Raw genomic sequence first — 19,033 nt, forward strand, 5'->3', positions numbered from 1 at the left:
AAATATCCGTTTTTATTTGTATTGCCACTATAAGAAACCGTTTTAATGACATTACTGAACACAGTATTTCTATATGATTAAATGTCTTTTAATGTTGTTCTCTTTTTAGGGAAGTGTGATGGAAAAGAACCAGAAGAACGTGGAATATGGATCTGCATTTTACTCGGTCGGTAGTCACTGGTGAATGGAGACCTCGAGCAAAGTACCCGAAGTGTTTTAAAATATTTTGTGTGTGTGTTGCGAATCAAAGTGTTTTCACCAAGAAAGGTAGTGGGAAGTTTGTAACAACTTAAAGTACTTGGAACTTTTCGTAATCCATACGAGTAATAAACTTTTAATAATTCGTCGAAGAGGCATAGGACTATGTATTAAGTGATGTTCATAGGGTTCAAATAATACACAGAGAAAAAATTCTGTTTTATCTGTTGTTAATGTATACATTCCAAGATATGGCATCTGTTGCCATAGCAGCCTACAGGCAGCTGTGTGTTGTCAAAGAAAAATGTGGCCACACCCGTCTTTATATAAACTGTGAATGTATATTTGTTGTTTGTGGAAAAAGAATCCGAAAATAAGTGCAACACTTTAGAAACTTTTCTTGAATACGTTGATATTGAATACTAGTATTTTTGTCTATGGATGATATATATATAGTATTCGTACAGATTATGCGATAAATATGAAATTAATTTACTGAAATTCTTAAGTTTTATATGCATCGTAATACGTTGTACGTTCATGTTTATACTATTAGTAACTTTGAGCAGTAACTATGTGACTATGGACTAATAAATAACTTATAAGTTAATGAATGGATGTTACCATAAGCTTTTACCTTATTAAACGTTTATTCTACGTTTTTGTCATTATAAACGAAAGACAAATTAAACTTTGATCATCTATATCATTATTATCGTTAGTTCTGGAAATTATGATAATTCAAATTTATTAATCCTAAAATGTAGATTAATGTTCACCTTTCACACAAGTTTGTTTTGTATCGGTTATACATCGTAAAACTTTATTTTGTTTATAACGTTTCACATTAGGTGAACAAGATAAACAAAAGTTTTCAGACGTACGACCGATAAAAAACTTGGGTGAATTTTAAATATCGTAGTTTTAATATTTTATTAGTGTTTACATTTATTTAAACCTTAACTGATTAATATTCTATTAATGTTTACATTTATTTAAACCTTAACTGGTGCGTACGTCTCTTATATCCGATTTTTAGTTTCTGACGTAACCATAAAACTTTAGTTTTAGTCATTCTTTAATAGTAATAATTGTTTAAAACAAATATTTAACACTGCAGTATTGTTAAAACAGTGTATAAGTGAATTCAAACATAAATTTAAATTATCCTCTAGTTGGCGCTAGTCAAACTCTTACTTGAAGGGATGTCAAGGCTTATCTGTTTCAATAATGTGGTATATAATTTCGAGTGTGTAAATATGTTATTATAAGTCTATTTAATATGTAGGTATTCTTAGTAATATGTGTTGATTTACGTGTAATGTATATTTAAAGAGAATATGAAGAGGTTTAGGGACAATTACTAGTTTTCTTCTGAAAGTTGTTTCGCTATGAAATTCTTGGTGTAACAGAATTGTACGGTGTTTGTTTTAGTGATGTGTTAGGCCTTTATTTATGTTTTATATCAGTATTATTTCACGTCATATTTCAAGATACTCATAACAATAGCTATGCTGCTGCAATCAAATGTCAATATTACAAGAATAAAATTAAAATTCTTGTTTCGAAAATCAACTCTGATTTGTTGCAATTCTTCTTAAATTTTAAAAAGACGTAGAATGAAGAATTGAGGCCTAATCTTATGGCATGTGTCCAACAAATAAAGAAGCGTACAAAGAACCTAACAGACTCGTCTCTGACAAATCTGCGATAAAGAATATTAGACAGTTTCTTAAAGTAACTTTCAAGAGAGTCAAAATTTTTATGATACAATACAATAATATAATTCTGCTACTTAGTCTGTATAAGCTCTGAAAACTAGCTAAACAATCTTGTATACATAGTTTAACTGCTATTGTTTCGTTGAATAATGTATGAAAAGGATAGTGGAGCAAAGTGTTCTTTAGACAAGTTTATATAGTTTATAACAAGACTGTAACAGGCTTGCCTCGAATATTTTAACGGTTTATCTTTATTAAGTCACTTTAAACATTGTTATTATTTAATTATATTTCCTACTTTAAGAAAAAAATACAATTATTAATAGCTTCTTATCCAAACACGCTATGTACACGAATCAAAATAAACGTACTTTACTCATTATTTTCATAACATTAATATCAGGTCTTGGATTGAGAATGATCTGATCAAGCTCTCTTTTCATTTAGTGTATTTGTCCGTCATTGATAATATATTAACAATTATAAGAGACAAGAACTTCACGTTCTCTGAAGTCATGTTCAATATGCGATCTTAGGTTAACATTTTATTTCACTCGTATTAACAATTTCCTTTTCGTAGAATCGATAAAACCTTTTTATAGCAAAGACAAGTAAATCCATAAAATAGAAATTATGACAGAAAAGCAGGAATTCGGTCTTACAATACAGAACAAAAAAACAAAAACGTATGTAACAAATAAGCTTAAACACGTCTCAACTATGTCTGAGGATATACCATTCTGATATTCTAAAACTAATTTTTAATAATTAAAGAATGCTTACCCATATATCGTTAACTTACAAATATAACAGGACATCATGAACTAACATTTAATTAACGTAAATAATTACGAAAGATTTTACCAATGACAAAAATGGAAAAATCATTTTAAAGTTAAACACTTTAATGACATTAAATTATTTGTACAAATCCTAACATGTGCTAAGTATTATATAATCACGATAAAACAGTGTTTTGACTACATTTTCCTCAAACATATCAGGATAAAACTTGTAAAATTGAAGTACAAGTCTTTAAACGTCTTATTTTATGTGTACACTTCACTTGAAGTGACCTTATGATAGTTTATGGTCTTCCTGGTGTGGTGTTCAACAGTAAACATATGCTGTTGTGTCTGCTGTTCAGTGTTGAAGAAGTTGGAAGCATGATCAAAGTTCTCAAAGGCTGTAAATGTCATCAAGATACCTGCGATACTATAGAGGATTAAAATATTGCAGACAGTTTTCTAACCATCGTTTTTCACAAAATTAAGGTCTATGATAGCCAGGTAGTTAGGACGCTCGACTGGTAATCTGAGGGTCTCGGATTCGAATTCCCATAGCACTAAACAACCTCGCCTTTTCAAACCAAACATGTCCGCCCTTTCAGCCGTGAGGGCATTATAACGTGACGGTCAATCTCACAATTCGATGGTAAAAGAGTAGCCCAAGAGTTGGTGATGGGTGGTGATGACTAGCTGCCTTTCTTCTAGTCTTACACTGCAAAATTAGGAACGGCTAGCGCAGATATCCTTCAAGGAGCTTTGCGCGAAATTAAAAAACAAGCAAGCAAACACCTTTAAAAGTGGCCACAAATTTAAATAAAATGACAACCGAACAATAGACAAATATTATACTCTCTTACCATCATATAAAAAAGATTTTAAAAGGCTTTCGTGGTTACAAGTTACAAATATGTTATAAAGTGAGCGATTAAAGAGGTAGTTGTATAAGTAACTTCAACTTCGAATTTTATTATTATTGTATATGTTTCTCGAAAATGTCTGAGCTCGATTTGTAAACCAGGCTTGTAAATCGTAAGTGTTTGTTTGTAGTTAAGCTCAAAGCTACACATCAGGCTATCAGTGCTTCGTTCATCCCGGGTATGAAAACTCGGTTTCTAGCGGTATAAGTCCACAGACATGCAACTGTGCCACTATGGCGTTTGATTATAAAGAAAGGATTGTTTGTACTTTGAATTTCGGACAAAGCTACTCGAGGGCTATCTGTGCTCGCCGTCCCTAATTTAGTAGTGTAAGACAAGAGGGAAGGCAGCTAGTCATCACCATCCACCGCCAACTCTTGGGCTACTCTTTTACCAACGAATAGTGGGATTGACCGTCACGGCTGAAAGGGCGAGCATGTTTTGAGCGGCGGGGTTGCGAACCCGCGACCCTAAGATTACGAGTCGCACGCCTTAACACGCTTGGCCATGCCGGGCCTTAAAGAAAGGAAGTCGGCAATCTTAACCATATAGGTTTGGTATAGCATATATTTATACATTATATATTTTTTACGATATTTCATTAAACGAAAATGCATATTAAATGCATGATTATCCATTAAAACATAAAGGCGACACAAATTTTGATGCGACAGGTTAACTATGTGGAATGCAAAAACACGTTTAGACACCATAACGATAACGAAGATAAAAGAAAGATGAGAGAGTACGAGAAAAGAGGCTTTGAGGTGAAAAAGGACAAATTCCGAATAGAAGTTACACAATGATGAGTTTTAGGAACGATTATTAATGGATTGTTTGTTTGTAGTTTAAGTTACACAAAGGACTCTCTGTGTTCTGCCCCCTATGGATATTGAAACACGATTTATGATTTGTAAGTCAGAAGACATACTGGAGAGGGCTAATAGATTGTTATTGTAAAACAAGTTTTCAGAAATTGATTTTATTTATAAATGTGTGCCGGCACGACCAAATGGTTAAGGCGCTTGACTAGCAATCTGAGGATTGCAGGTTTGGATCCCTATCGCACCAAACATACTCGTCCTTGCATCCTTGGTGTGTTAAAATGGAACGATCAATCCCACAATTCATTGGTAAAAGAGTAGCCTAAGAGTTGATATGGGGTGTTGATAACTAGCTGCCTTCCCTGCTGTCTTTCACTGCTAAATTTGGGACAACTAGCACAAATAGTCCTCGTGTAGCTTGGCACGAAATTCAAACAAATCAAGTAACTTTTTTCTATTTAAATGTTGATTTTGAAACGTCACTAGTATTTTCAGCCAAACTACCTATCTTTGTACTATGTGTAACATTACTTTTTTCTATTTTTATGTCTCGTTTTACTACTGAAAAACTGTAAAAGCCAATAGAAAATACCTTACGATTTGGTACGGGAACATTTTGTGTTGAAGTTGGTGATTTAATTCAATGCATTTCCAAAACACTTGAAACAGAAATCATTTTTGTTTACTAAATTCCTCTACATATATTTCGAATAAAAAGTGCATATTTTTCATTTTTATTTTTATGATAGTAATATATTTTTGGTAATTTGTTCCAAAAAAGACAAACTTTACTTAAAATACCAATTAAAACAACCACGGTTTTTGTAAATCATAATATAATGTTGAAGAGAAAATTTTACTAGAAACTAATGTTAATTAAGTCGGCCCATAAAGGATTCTTAATAACAAAAACATCAGCTTATTGAATTTTCGTTCACGATCCAAGGGTTATCATTACTTTGTTGGATATAACAAATAAATTGTCATTCACCTTTGCAAAAGGATGGGTTTTTGTTGTAATTTTCTAATTTCGCGCAAAGCTACTCGAGGGCTATCCGCGCTAGTCGTCCCTAATTTAGCACTGTAAGACTAAAGGGAAGAGACCTAGTCATCACCACCCACCTCCAACTCTTGGGCTACTCTTTTATCAATGAATAGTGGGGTTGACCGTCACATTGCAACATCACCCCCACGACTGAAAGGCGAGCATGTTTGGTACGCTGGGATTCGAACCCACGACCCTCGAATTACGAGTCGAACGCCTTAACACGCTTGGCTATGCCGGGTCTGCAAAAGGACGGACAAAATAATTGTATCATGAAGATAATTATAGTGTTTTCAAAATATTTGTTAAATGTTGGCTGTATGTGATTTCAAAATAAATATGCTGAATTAAATTTATGTATCGTTATTTCTACTAAGTTCTACGTGGGAGCTTAAGAATGTGTTTAACACAGCAAACCTCATAAAAGAGCAGTTTTCAAAAATAAAAACCATAAAAATAAAGAAAAATAGAGAAACAAATAAATGAACATGTTCTTTCATGCACTTATAACCATATTATATAGGGAGAAGATCTGTTTTCCAATTACAATTTTGGGCATAAACTAAGGTTCACTTTCGTTTACCTTAAGTAAACCAATACCAAGATGCTTACTAAATGGGTAAAAAGACAGTGGATACAATTTTAATGAACTGTCAACATATGGATAGAGACAGGCAAATGATCCTCTCTTTTATTCTTTTCAATCTATCGAATATAGCCTTACATTGTACGAGGAAAAACAATTAATTTGTATACATAACTCAGGCGTAAGCTGAAGAATTACAGCAAATAGATCGTTTACCTTCCAAAAAAAAGTAATGAATGTCATAGCTGTTATTGCTATTCCAATCACCGGACTTAGATTAACAATTTTCTCGATATTTAAACGAGTCGAAAGTCGTCGTCTGTAGAATGCTTTTAATGAGACTTATATTTATTGCAAGTAAAATGTGGTAGTGGACCAACTATAAATAAATTTGAAAAGTGCTACAGATAAACAAATACTGCATTGATGATCTATTTAACATTCAAGAGCTGAATACTATTTTGCTACTGAAACAAATCATTAGTAAACCTTGGGAGACAGACGTAATTGTTATTTGTCACTTTCTTTAGTTAGTTAGGCAGAAAGTTTAAGTTAAATAATTTTCAAATGTTTTTCCTACATACTCTTTTTTAGCTGTATGTGTGATTTTAATCTATGTTTCTTTTGCTACAGTTACCTGTCGTTCCGGGGTATTTAATTTCCCTTAAGAATGATTTCTAAACAGAATACGCTACTTTTAAGTGAACTGTGGTCTTTTCCACGTGTGGGTCAAGCGATACTTCGAGTTATATCCTTTCTTCAGTTTTTGTTTAAATGACTATCAGTAATGCGGATAATATATGTGCACTGAGAGGGATGACATTACAGAATCTTTTTTATGGTGATATAGTTATTTAGTCTGAAGAAATTTTTCAGAGAAGTGGATCTGAAAAGGTCAGCCTTTAGAATGATCTGTGGCTTTCCAGTGGAGCACTCTTCTTTATCTGCACATCTCAGGGCTTTGATTGTGATTTTGAAAATAAAGATTTATTTTACGACGAACGTTGCTTGTTTGCAATTAAACACAAAGCTACACAATGGGTTATATGTTGTTTTCTTACTTTTCTTACAATCACTAATTGCAGATTCTTAAATTCTAAATCTTTATTTATTTAGTATGCTGTTTTTTTTTGTGTTCAACGAGAGGCAAATGATTACTTGATATGATAGCTAACCTTATACAGTTAATGATAATAAACATAGCTAGTAGTAAGCTGATATGGTTCATGATGATTTACAGTAGTTATTGACTATATGATCACATTAGTTCGAGATGTAAAATGTTAAGCTGCAGCTGAAGATTTGTTTGGGAATACAGTGAGTAGTTATAGGTTTTGTTTAACTAAATTCTCGACATATAATGCATAGCAATGGGTAAATATATGTATAAACTAAGACACAATCAAATGTAAAATTTTACCAGTAGAAAAGCAGTATTTTCAAATAAAACACGTGCATCTAAAACAACACTTTAAGTAATTTTTCATGTCTTTTGAAGTAATTATTCTAAGAATGTGTGTAATAAGATTTAATATTATGTATAATAATTTCTTTTTATTCCGTCACTGCATCCATGATATAGGGATTAGCTCCCTAAATACACCTATTCTATAGTGAACAAAACATTGACTATCTTGATGCTACAATTATCCAATCTTCATCCATTATTGGCTGGTAATTCCTGTTCCACCCTGTACTTAAGGTTTCATTAAAGGAAAACCACATGTTTGTAAGAAAGCTAACTTCAAGGTTCTTAGCTCATATAAAATATACAAAAAATAAATTGACTTTTTAATACTCCTATTACCTTCGTAGGATATGTGTGCAATATACCAAGCTGTTGTTGTTGTAGACTGGCACGAGAATAATAGCAAGAAGAAAAATTATAAACCATTTTCAGAGGATTTTCTTTTCCTTGTAAGCCTAACATAAGTGCTTTTTGTGCATTTTCATACGTGTACAGCCTTCGCAGTCAACAGAAAAGGTTTTAAAGTGCTGTTTCTATTGAATATTTACTGTTTAAGATGTTTTATGGCCAAACGTTCCATTAGGACTTTGTACAATTCGTTTCGATCCCTATTAAGAACTACTATCGTGGTTCATGATACCGTAAATACAAATTAATAAATTCCACTAGATACTGTACACGAATACTTATAGTAATGCTATACATTACCCAGCATAAAACTTCCTTTATTAACTTAATGAAAATGTGTTTTCTTGATAAGTACATTGTAATATAATTCTAAGTTTTGTTTAACATTGAGTAAAGCTAATCAAGGCCCATCTGCGCTGACCGTCCATAGTTTTGAAGAGATAGACTAAAGGAAAGACAGCTAGTCAACAGCATTCGCCGCCAACTATTGGATTACTCTTTACCAACGGAGAGTTGAATTGAACTATACAGTATAACACCCCAACGACTAAAAGAGGCGAGCACGTTTGGTGACTGGATTCGAACTCGTGACCTGTAATTCTGAGAATCCACGAATGAAAGCGACTTTGAGTTTGTATACCTTATTATAACCAAGAAGTATAAAGAACCATACGTTAAATATTAAAGTTCCGACACAAGTACTCTACAGACCTACTTCTTTTATTCCTTAAGTACCTGATTATGTTAACTAATAAAATAAAGCAAGCTCTCTTGTTGTTTACTAAGAGTAAAACTTTCAAGTTCTTATTTGACGAATGTTTGTCAGCAAATTACGCGTTAACAACCAGTTATTCTTTTTTTATTATTTATAAAATATATAATGTGAATGCTAAGACATTTTTTATCAGTGGTTTCATTAGGCATGGTTGTTTCTTTACAGTAGAGACAACAGTAAGAAAACACACACTTTACAGTAGAGCCCCCCGCTAGTAAAACAATAAGAAAACACACACTTTACAACATTAAGATTTCTATTCAACAGTAACAAGTTAAAAACAAACAACATGGTATCTTACTTGCAGATAATTTTTCTGCTCATTACTTCGTTATCTGTAATACGTTTGTATATCGATTTAGAAATAATAATAATTTGTTTTTAATTTTTTTGTTTTTAATTTCGCGCACAGCTGCACGAGGGCTATCTGCGCCAGCCGTTCCTAATTTAGCAGTCTAAAACTAGAGTGAAGGCAGATAGTCATCACCATTCACCGCTAACTCTTGGGCTACTCTTTTACCAACGAATAGTGGAATTGACCGTCACATTATAACGCCCTTACGGCTGAAAGGGCGAGCATGTTTGGTGTGACCGGGAATAATAATAATAACCTGTTCATTTACGTATGTTTTACCTTAAACCAACTATTCACATTAGTGAAGTTTTACAAAAGTAGGAAATAGAAATATTTGGTACGTTGTATTATAATTTAACCTACAAAAAGACATATCAAGTAGAACTTTTGGTTCACTTGGGAAAAATACATGTTGAAGAGGTTACCTAAAATGACGTAATGCTTACGTGCATGACTCACAACAAAGTCTGACTCATGGTTATGCTAAACAAGTTAGCTCTTACGAAATTTCTGCACTATCTATTTCGTTTAGTGAACGAATATACGTTCCCTTGACAACTGAAGATCGTGCATAATCCACACATCAGATAGAATGACGTAAGTCATAAGTATCTGTTTGTGGAAAGCAGAGGCCCCGGTTACAATAAAAAAAATTAAAGAGTGGAATACAAGCACCCTCACTAAAGATAAATATTGATAATACCAGAGTGAGTTTCTAAGCCTCACATACGATTAAAAAGAAGCATGTTACACGATGACTCTGGTTGCAATTTCCACTGCAGAAGGTTTTTATCCAATGCATGCTTTCCAAAATACACCAACTACGAGCTGAAGACGACTTCCAATGGTCCGTTCGTAAAATTCAAAGGCACAGAAGCACGTGACAGATGCTTTCAAAAGATATTATATGAATTCCCATTTGTATTTGCGTATTACGGAAGAATTGGCATGTTGACGTACATGTGTTATTTTAATGTAATCCATACAAAAACGTTATATCCTCTCAGTATAGTGTTCTTGGTTACGTTAGTGTAATATTACGCAGATTTATGTTGGCATTTTCTTCTCAACTTATAACTGCAATTATATACGCAGCCTATAACCATAATAACTACCTGGGAAAGCTTTCGAAACATCCTCAGTACCACTTTCGTCGCCGTAAGCCTAAGTTTATGTCAATTAACACGTTGACAGATCCAAAGGAGGCTCCTATTTTAGTCTGTTTTCATCTTTATCCGTGTTTACAAACAATTCTTCAAAGCTTTTAATTCAGGTATTTTAATATGAATTGTGTAATCTTTATCTCTAATCGTTTATACTATAAGACTTGTCACCGTTGCAAGAGAATGGGGATGGCCAGACCGTGAATAATCCTTTAAAGAAAGATTAACAGAAAATCAAACCACCATTTTGGATAAAAGTAGCAGATGAACCAAAGGTTAGCTGAAGGGAGAACAATTAAAAACGTAAACCCAAAATTAATTCTATAGGTAAACCCGTGATGACGAGAAAACCCACTTGTAGAGAAAATTATATATTTAAAAACGGCTGGTATGGGTAGAGAAAGTCGTTTTTAAATATATAATTCATAGGTAACTATTAAAATTTCTTCATTACCAATAGAGTTGTAGCACGATTTTAGCACCTTTAAACGAAATTGTTACATATCACATAGGGAAATGTTAATACAATCAAGTTGTACAAACCTTCCACCCTCATCTCAACAATTACCACTTAATATATCTTGGTTGTAAAAATGAAGCAAATAGTGTCATAATTGTATACAATCACTACCTTGAAAAGGGCGTTCTAATTATATCCACCAGATGGCCCTAGCATAATCCAACTGATACTCTCCTAATTCTTTAAAAAAAAAAAAAAAAACATCGTGTCGGCACTTTAAGGGTAACAATATAAAAATACAAAAACCGAAGTTATTGGCATAATAATAAATAAAATTATTTCATGTAACTTACATCCAAATAGTAAATATGTTACCATCAGGCTATAAATATTTCCCTGATAATATTAATATATCTTCCGAAACTAATTGGCTATAAGTGATATTAAATAATTTTGCTTATTATTGTGCCCCCTTAAAACTCTTTTTGTAATTATTACTCTTAATAACATTCTTCCGTTAGGTAAAAAGTAAAGATAATTAAGTTGTTCACTGTTGTAATTTAATTTTTTGAGCCGTTATGATCAAGTCACACAGTTACATTATTAGATTAATATGTAAACACTTGAAGATATAATGATTGGTAGGAAAATTAATGCAATGATAATGAGTTTGTTTGTTTGGTTTAGAGCAACGCCACACTAGGTTATCTGATATTTAAAACGTAGTTATATCAGTTAGGTAGTATGTGTATTAAGATTACGTACCTGTTAAACATGTAGCTCAATGTGAAACATCATCCATCATAAATGTGAACTTTACTGACACAAAAAGAGAAACAAACTACAACCGCATTTAAGGCGTTAACAAATGTTCTATTTTTGTTTTGCAATTTATCATCTAAGCAGCATGTAACTCCTCCAAATGCATGTATAATCTACACTATATCAACATAGATAAATACATTGTAAAAATTATCCTAACAATCATGAATTTTCGAAACATTAATCTTGGTATTAATTCCCGTACAGAAACACAGTACAGTGCAGGACAAGCTAACCATACAGCGTTGACAGAGGCTCTTGAATGCTTTCTTGCAGGAGCGTAGACGAGGTCATTGCAGGACTTGGCATCCTCTGGTAGGGTTACCCACATTGATGACCATTCACGGTGGAGTTGGTGTGCCCTATTCAGGCACTAGTGGCTGACCCCATATACGAGCAACCTGCATTAAGAGGATGTTTTCTTTGGGCAAATAGAGCTTAATTGTCCTTGTTTACTTTACTGTTCGGGCAAACGTACATAAGTACTTTAATACAGTAAACCATTCTACTAATGCAAGATCTTCCTTATGATTTTTTGTGCTATTTTCAAAAGGTTTGAAAATGCCATGATCATACCAAGGTGTGATTTTCATGTCTCAAGTGCACTTTTCCTCGTCCAGAGAAGATTGACACAGTATCGCATCTCATAAATGTGTGAAAGTATGTCTTACAAACTCTTAGAACAGGGATGGGCAACTCCATGGCCACTAACCACATGTGGCCATTGGATAGCACAGTTATGGCCAGCTCGAGTTTAGGAATAAACTTTTTCCATCATTAACTTCTTCATCGCAGATTTGGTAATCAACAACTGCAGTGCATCACGTCATCGCTACTGATACTCGCATCAACACTGCCACAGACTCCGCCCATTTTGTAATATCAGTGTGGTTTAAATGTTTGTTATCGAGTGTGCATTGTTTTGCATGCGCTTGCAAACATATTTTTTATTGTGCAACTTCTAAGTGTTTAAATATATTTTGTTTGTAATCTCATAATATGGATAAGTGGATAATTCGAAAACAAAAAAATCCAAATGATGGTGAACACTGAGAAAATAAAGATAATTTAATTGATTCTGGCATTACTGCCGAAAAGAAAATTTAATGAAAGTTGGGAGTTGAAGCAAATAATAAGCCAGTGTGTCGTTTGTGTAACAAAGTTTTTAGGAATAATAATGTATACAACCTTAAGCAACACTTTAACAATTTTCACAACGAATTTGATGTAAAATTTCCAGTTGATTATAAAAATCGTATGAATGAAAGTAGCCGTCTGAAAGAACAATTTCATGAACAAAAGGAAGGCCTAAAAAGATTTTTATCATCGATAGAATTAGTTACGTTAGCTAGCTATAACTTGAATTCTAGCTCAAAAAGGAAATCATTTTTGTTTCTCAACTACTAAAAGAAACATTGATTGTGGTCATTGAAACTCTGTTGGAGAATTATGATTCAAAACTAAACAGATAATGGTCTTCAAAAGGTAAATAATTTGCAAATAAATCGAAGAACAATTGTCCGCAGAATGCCAGAATTAGTGAAAGATATAGAAAATCAGTTGTTTGAACAACTAAAAGACTGTTTGTATTTTTCTTTAGCACTAGATGAGTCAACAGATGTTAGTGACACTGCACAGTTGATATTTTGAGTTCGATATGTAACTTCAAATCTACAAGTGAGGGAAGAAATGCTTGGCCTTTGTCGGTTACGAAATCAAACTTGTGGAAAAAACATCTTTGAAAAATTTCTTGAAATGTCAAAAAAATTCGATTTGGATTTTAAAAAAACTGATTTCTGTCACAACAGACGATGCTCCCACCATGATTGAAATAAAAATTAAGATTTGTTTCTCTTTTGAAACAGCATTTAATTGAAAATAATATGAATTCCAGGCTGCTATCTTTCCATTGCATTTTTCAACAGAAAAATTTATGTGCTCAGATGTCTAAATGTGATGAGTTGAAGAATTTGATGGACATTGTTGTAAAAATTGTGAATTATATTAGAAGTGAAAGTTCTCTCATCCTTCGAGAGTGTGTTGAGTGTTTGAAGAAAAGCAGTGACTGTACTTTTGATGATCTTACTGATTTTGCAAATTGTGAAATGGTTAAGTAGAGGAAAAGTCTTAGAACGATTTACTTCCTTATTTCCTCAAATGAAAGAGTATCTTATTGAAAAAGGTAAGATTGAAAATTTCTCTGAAATTGAAACTTTGTCTTGGCAATGTTATTTGCACTTTCTGTGCGACATGATGGCTCACTTGAATAATTTGAATACGAAGTTCAGGGAAAAGGTAAAATAATAAACGAGAAATCACAGTCTATTCTTGAATTTCAATTAAAGCTAAACCTCCTTGCGGAACAATTACAAAAGAATGATTTTGACACATTTTGCAAAGTTGGATAGTTTTCTAGAAAATAATAAGGACTATAATTTCTGTGATGCTAAAGATGATCTCTATGTAGACTGGATCAAAACTCTATTTCAAAGATTTTAATTACGTTTCTCCGAATTTAAAAAAAATGAAATTGATAGTTGATTTTTTGCATGATCCATTTCCATTTGACTTAGGAAATTTCAGTAAGGAAATTACATCTTTTTTGTCTTTGGATAAGTGTGGATATGAAGACGAGATGCTTAACCTGCAAAGTGTGGGACACATAAAAGGTAAACAAAAATATTCCATCAGAGAGATGTTGCTCATTATTCTGATATATAAAAGTCTTCCAAATTCAAAGATAGCAATTTCAAAATTATTTTTCATGTTTGGATCCACATGGGTGTATGAGTCAACAATTTCTACGCTAGATTTTCTCAAGTCTAGATATAGATCTCGGCTTACCGATATAAATTTAGAGGCAAAGCTAAGATACTCATTGAGCATAGATATTAAGCCAAATTTTACGAAACTTGTTGATGAAAACCCTTTATCAATTTTTACATTGAAGGTTAGTTAAAATACGATTATTCTGATTAAACTAACGTCTTTCAAAATTTTTTTTAAATAGTGTGGTCAACGTTGTTTTCATTAGCTACAGGTGTGGTCACTATGAAAAATAAGTTGCCCACCCCTGTCTTAAAGTAAATTTATTGGCAATGTTGTGTACACGGATGCATGAGAGACTTTTGCCAACTCCAAAGGCAATTCACAGCTTCTAGATGTGTAACATGTGCACATGGATAACTACCAAAACTACAACATCGGTGTTTAGTTTTCTTATCATTACATTACTGTATCTTTTTGTTGGCTGCTTGTAAAATGAATCTAGTGTGTGCTTCCTTACGACTCTAGAGGATGAGCACGTGTTTATCAAAATGAGCAAAGTTGACATCATCATCAGTATATGTGTTGAGCAACTTAACTTCTTGCGGGTTGATAATAATGAAATGTTCTGTTTACGTTTGTCAACTTGATTTTTCGGATGCGATAGGAAACTGTTAATGATTAGCAGTGTGTTTTCATATAGTAAAATGTTTAAGAGGGGCCAATCGGTCCATCTCGACTACCTCATTATCTAAGTTAAATTAAAACTATTAAATGAATACAATCTGAAAAAATTAAAGCCAGCCCTTATATACATATAGTTATCAAGCTCTCTCTTTAGTTCACTTAATTTTACTACCTCCACAATATCCGAAGGAAACCTATTCCAGAGGCCAACTACCCTTTTAGAAAAATAAAATTGTTTTAGCTAAAAATGACTCTTATCCTACTAAAGTTTGTATTTATGTCCCCTAGTCCTAGTGTTATCGCCATTAAGTATGAACAAAAGATTATTTATAAACACTATCAATTTCCTTTATAATTTTAAACACTTCAATCAGTTCTCTCTTTTTTCCAAAAGAAAACAATTTCAGAAGACTTAACATCTACTCATACGACAACTTCTCTATTCCAGAGACCCTTCTAGTAACCTTCCTCTGATAAGGATTCCACAACTAAACACTATACTCCAACATTATGTACTTTGACCTGTACAATACCCTCCTTAGTCTTGTATTCAATATTTTTATAGATACAATCTAAAATTCTATTTGCCCTAGCATTAACAATAGCATAATGCTTGGGTGGTTTAAGAGACTGGTCAACCATTACATCAGTACCCCTTTCTTGCGTGATATTATTAAGGTTATTCGCATCAAAATTATATTTATATTTCAAATTATGATAATTCAAATGCATTATCTTACATTTATTATAATTAAATTCTATATGCCATTTACTTTTCCAACTCACTAAATGATCTAATTCCTTTTGTAAACCAGCAGCATACTCTTCATAGCTAGCAACACTCAAGACTTTAGCATCCTCAGCAAATTTACGTAATTTACTGACCATTCCTTCATCTATGTTACAAAAGTCCTAAGAGTGTATCATGTACTTGTAACATGAAAGTTTGATTGAATTATATTTATAACAACCCTCTGCTCTCTTCCATCCAGCCACCCTTCTATCCTATTAACTAACTAATTCCCCTATAGAGACAATTCGTTTACAAGTCTTTTATGTAGCACCTTACAAAGTGCTTTCTAAAAATCCAGATACACCAAATTTACACCTTTACCCTCATCTATATAAACAGTGGTCTTTTCAAAGAATACCAAAATATTTTAAGGCAAGATTGTTTTCCTTAATGAGACCATGTTTACTATTTAATAAAATTCTAAACTTTGTTAAATGACTTTGCAAATCATCTTTTAACAGACTTTACAAAACGTTTTCCACAACTAATATACTTATAATCATTTTGACGATTTTTATCTCTTCTCTGAAAAAGAGGAGTGACATTATCTAATTTCTAATCCTTTCTAATCCCACTATTCAAGGACTTACAAAAATATTAGCAAGTGGTTCACATATCCAATCTATAACCACCCTCAAAAACAAAATATTATTTAGCCAATGAGTCTTATTCTTTAAACTATCTAATTTTTTAATAAGCTCAAAATTAAGACAATCATCTTGCTCAACCTTGTTTCAATCTACCAAGTGTTCAAGATGAGGAATAGTGTTTAAATCTTCATTAGTAAAAACTAAAGAAAAATCAGAATTTAACATCCCAACCATCTCATAATTATCAGATACAATTCTTCCTTTATCACCCTTCAATGGTTCTACCTCAATGCTAACATTATGTTTGTTCTTAATGTATTAAAAAAATCCTTACTATTCCTTCTTAAATTTTCAGACATCATTTTTTCATATATCATTTTCAATGTCCTAATTTTCTGTTTGACTAAGTTTCTTGATCTTCTATAATTTTTAAACCACTCATCAAACCAACCCATTTAACTTTCTTATATTTATCATGTTTTTCTTAAATTTCTAATAATGCTTTCTAAATATGGTTTTATATTTACAGCCAATATTTTCCTTTTATAAAGGAATATGTGTATGTAATTATTTCTAAATAATTTCTACATTTGGTCAGTGTCTCCAAATAACTTATATCCCAAATTCACAATAAATAATTATTGTCACATCCCTTTAAAAGTTGCGTTTTTTTATTTATAATTATAATAGCATTATTCATAATCTACACATGTATCAAAACATCGAACTTAATAGAACAATGACCACTTGCACCCAGATGTTCTCAAAGTTCCACTCTCTCAACAATTTATACATTAGAAATTAACAATAAGTTTTAAATGGTTTTCTTACTAGTGGTTTCCTTGATCAATTGGTGAATAATACCATTTTTAACAGTTTCAAAATCTTTCTCTCTCGTGGTTTGAATCTAGCATTTCCTAATCTACATATCTGAATTTAAAATAACCCTTTATGACCTCATAAACAACTTAATTCTTGATCTCACTGTAAAGTTTCTCAATTTCTTCATTATCATCTGGTGGTCTGTAACAAATTACACTAAAAGCCTTTTCCCTTTACATCTGCTAGTAGAAACCCAAATGGATTCAATCTCTTTCCTATCATCAACTTCAACAATAAGTAACTCACATTTTGCATATGTGACCACCCCTCCTCCTTTCTTCGCTACTCTATCCGTATGAAATAGCCTATAACCCTGCATTTCAGATGAATTTCTGTTATCAAAATCACCTATGTTTAATCGTGTTTCAATTTTTCCCAATATGACAAAAATACTCTATAAATGCCAGTACCCTGAACTCATCTGTTTTATGGTTTATATTCTAGAATTGCAATAGTAACAATTAGACCTGTTAATAGAACTAGATCTATACTTATTTCTTATCCTAAACTTTCTCTACATCTTTAGTTTTTGGCATTTTGTTTATCCTGGCCCTCACCACTGCCTAGCCCTAGATTAAACTTCCCTTACAAATGAGTTAATAGGTCTTGCAAATAAACCAGATCCAACCATATTTGAATATAAATCATCCATTCCAAAAAGCTCTCTCCTTCCTCTGAAATTATCCCACAAGTCTAATTAGCCAATCTGCTTATTTTTACAGATTAATCTAAGCTTAGTATTTAGCCGTAGTGACTTATTTATAATTTCATCCCCACAGTTAATTCTAGGCAATACCCCTGACACAACTAATTTATGGACTTTTTCTTTAAACCCTTTCATCAGTCCTCTGCATTTATTAATTAGCTCCTCTGACCTACTTTTCCCTATATAATTAGCCCATGCGTACACAACAAAAATTGCATTATTGCTAGCCTCTTTATTATGTGCCCGTGGGTACCATAATCTAATTCATTTCTCCTTATTTATTCCACAAATTATCCTATCTACATGTCTTATCAAGGAATCACTTTCAACTAAAAATCATGTTTATCATTCACTTCCTTCTCCGACTCTTGTTTTTCTTCCCTCCAATAGTTCCTCACCTGCATAACACAAGGAATTAAATCTGTTGCTCAACAGAATAAGGTCATCACATTTAAATACACTACTTTTAGCTCTAACAGTACTTTTTTGTAGCTTCCTGAAAGTCATTGATGGTTTATACATTTATTTATTAATACCAAACTCAGACGTGTTCAGACATTTAAATAACACACTATGAAAACTGGAGCTCAAGTTGACAGCTGTTTAAGACAATATCTGAGATTGGCCTTGCTGTTACATTAGCTTCCATATGAAACATAGTTCAGTAATAATGGTTTCGACGATGGCCGTACTGGAACCGAACATTATGACTAGTTGGATCAATGTCTCCACATAAAATTCTCTACGTATGCCCAGTTGTTCTACTATCCTTAGAATTTGAGCAAATTGGACAATTTTCAGTGCTTATTCGATGGGCCATCACATCTTTTATCACAGGGATATCCTCCAATTAAATATGGAATGCTTCAATAATTTCTTCATTCCGAACCGTTACGATTTTGGAGGTTTTTTTCACCCCTATGAGTGAACACAGAAAACTTTGATTATATTTCAGCGCAACTAGTGGTCACCTTCAATCAGATTTATCTACAATTCAGTTAAATTATTACTATGTAAGCCTTTACACATTAATTAATTTGGAAAACATCCTAAATATCACAACATTAACAAGACTACAT

The 19,033-nt window shown here is 32.6% G+C and overlaps 1 protein-coding gene across 1 annotated transcript in view; it reads left to right on the plus strand.

The window, feature by feature from the left end:
- LOC143223974 (pleckstrin homology domain-containing family G member 5-like) overlaps positions 1-1,768 on the plus strand; it is a 111,137-nt gene extending 109,369 nt beyond the window's left edge. Inside the window, exon 22 of the mRNA XM_076452442.1 lies at positions 110-1,768. Coding sequence (XP_076308557.1) covers positions 110-119 — 10 coding nt within the window. The 3' untranslated portion in view covers positions 120-1,768. The remainder of the gene's footprint in view (positions 1-109) is intronic.
- Positions 1,769-19,033: the final 17,265 nt, after the last annotated feature.

Source organism: Tachypleus tridentatus, chromosome 8 (genome assembly GCF_004210375.1).
Source record: "Tachypleus tridentatus isolate NWPU-2018 chromosome 8, ASM421037v1, whole genome shotgun sequence".
NCBI classification, from domain to species: Eukaryota; Metazoa; Arthropoda; class Merostomata; order Xiphosura; family Limulidae; genus Tachypleus; species Tachypleus tridentatus.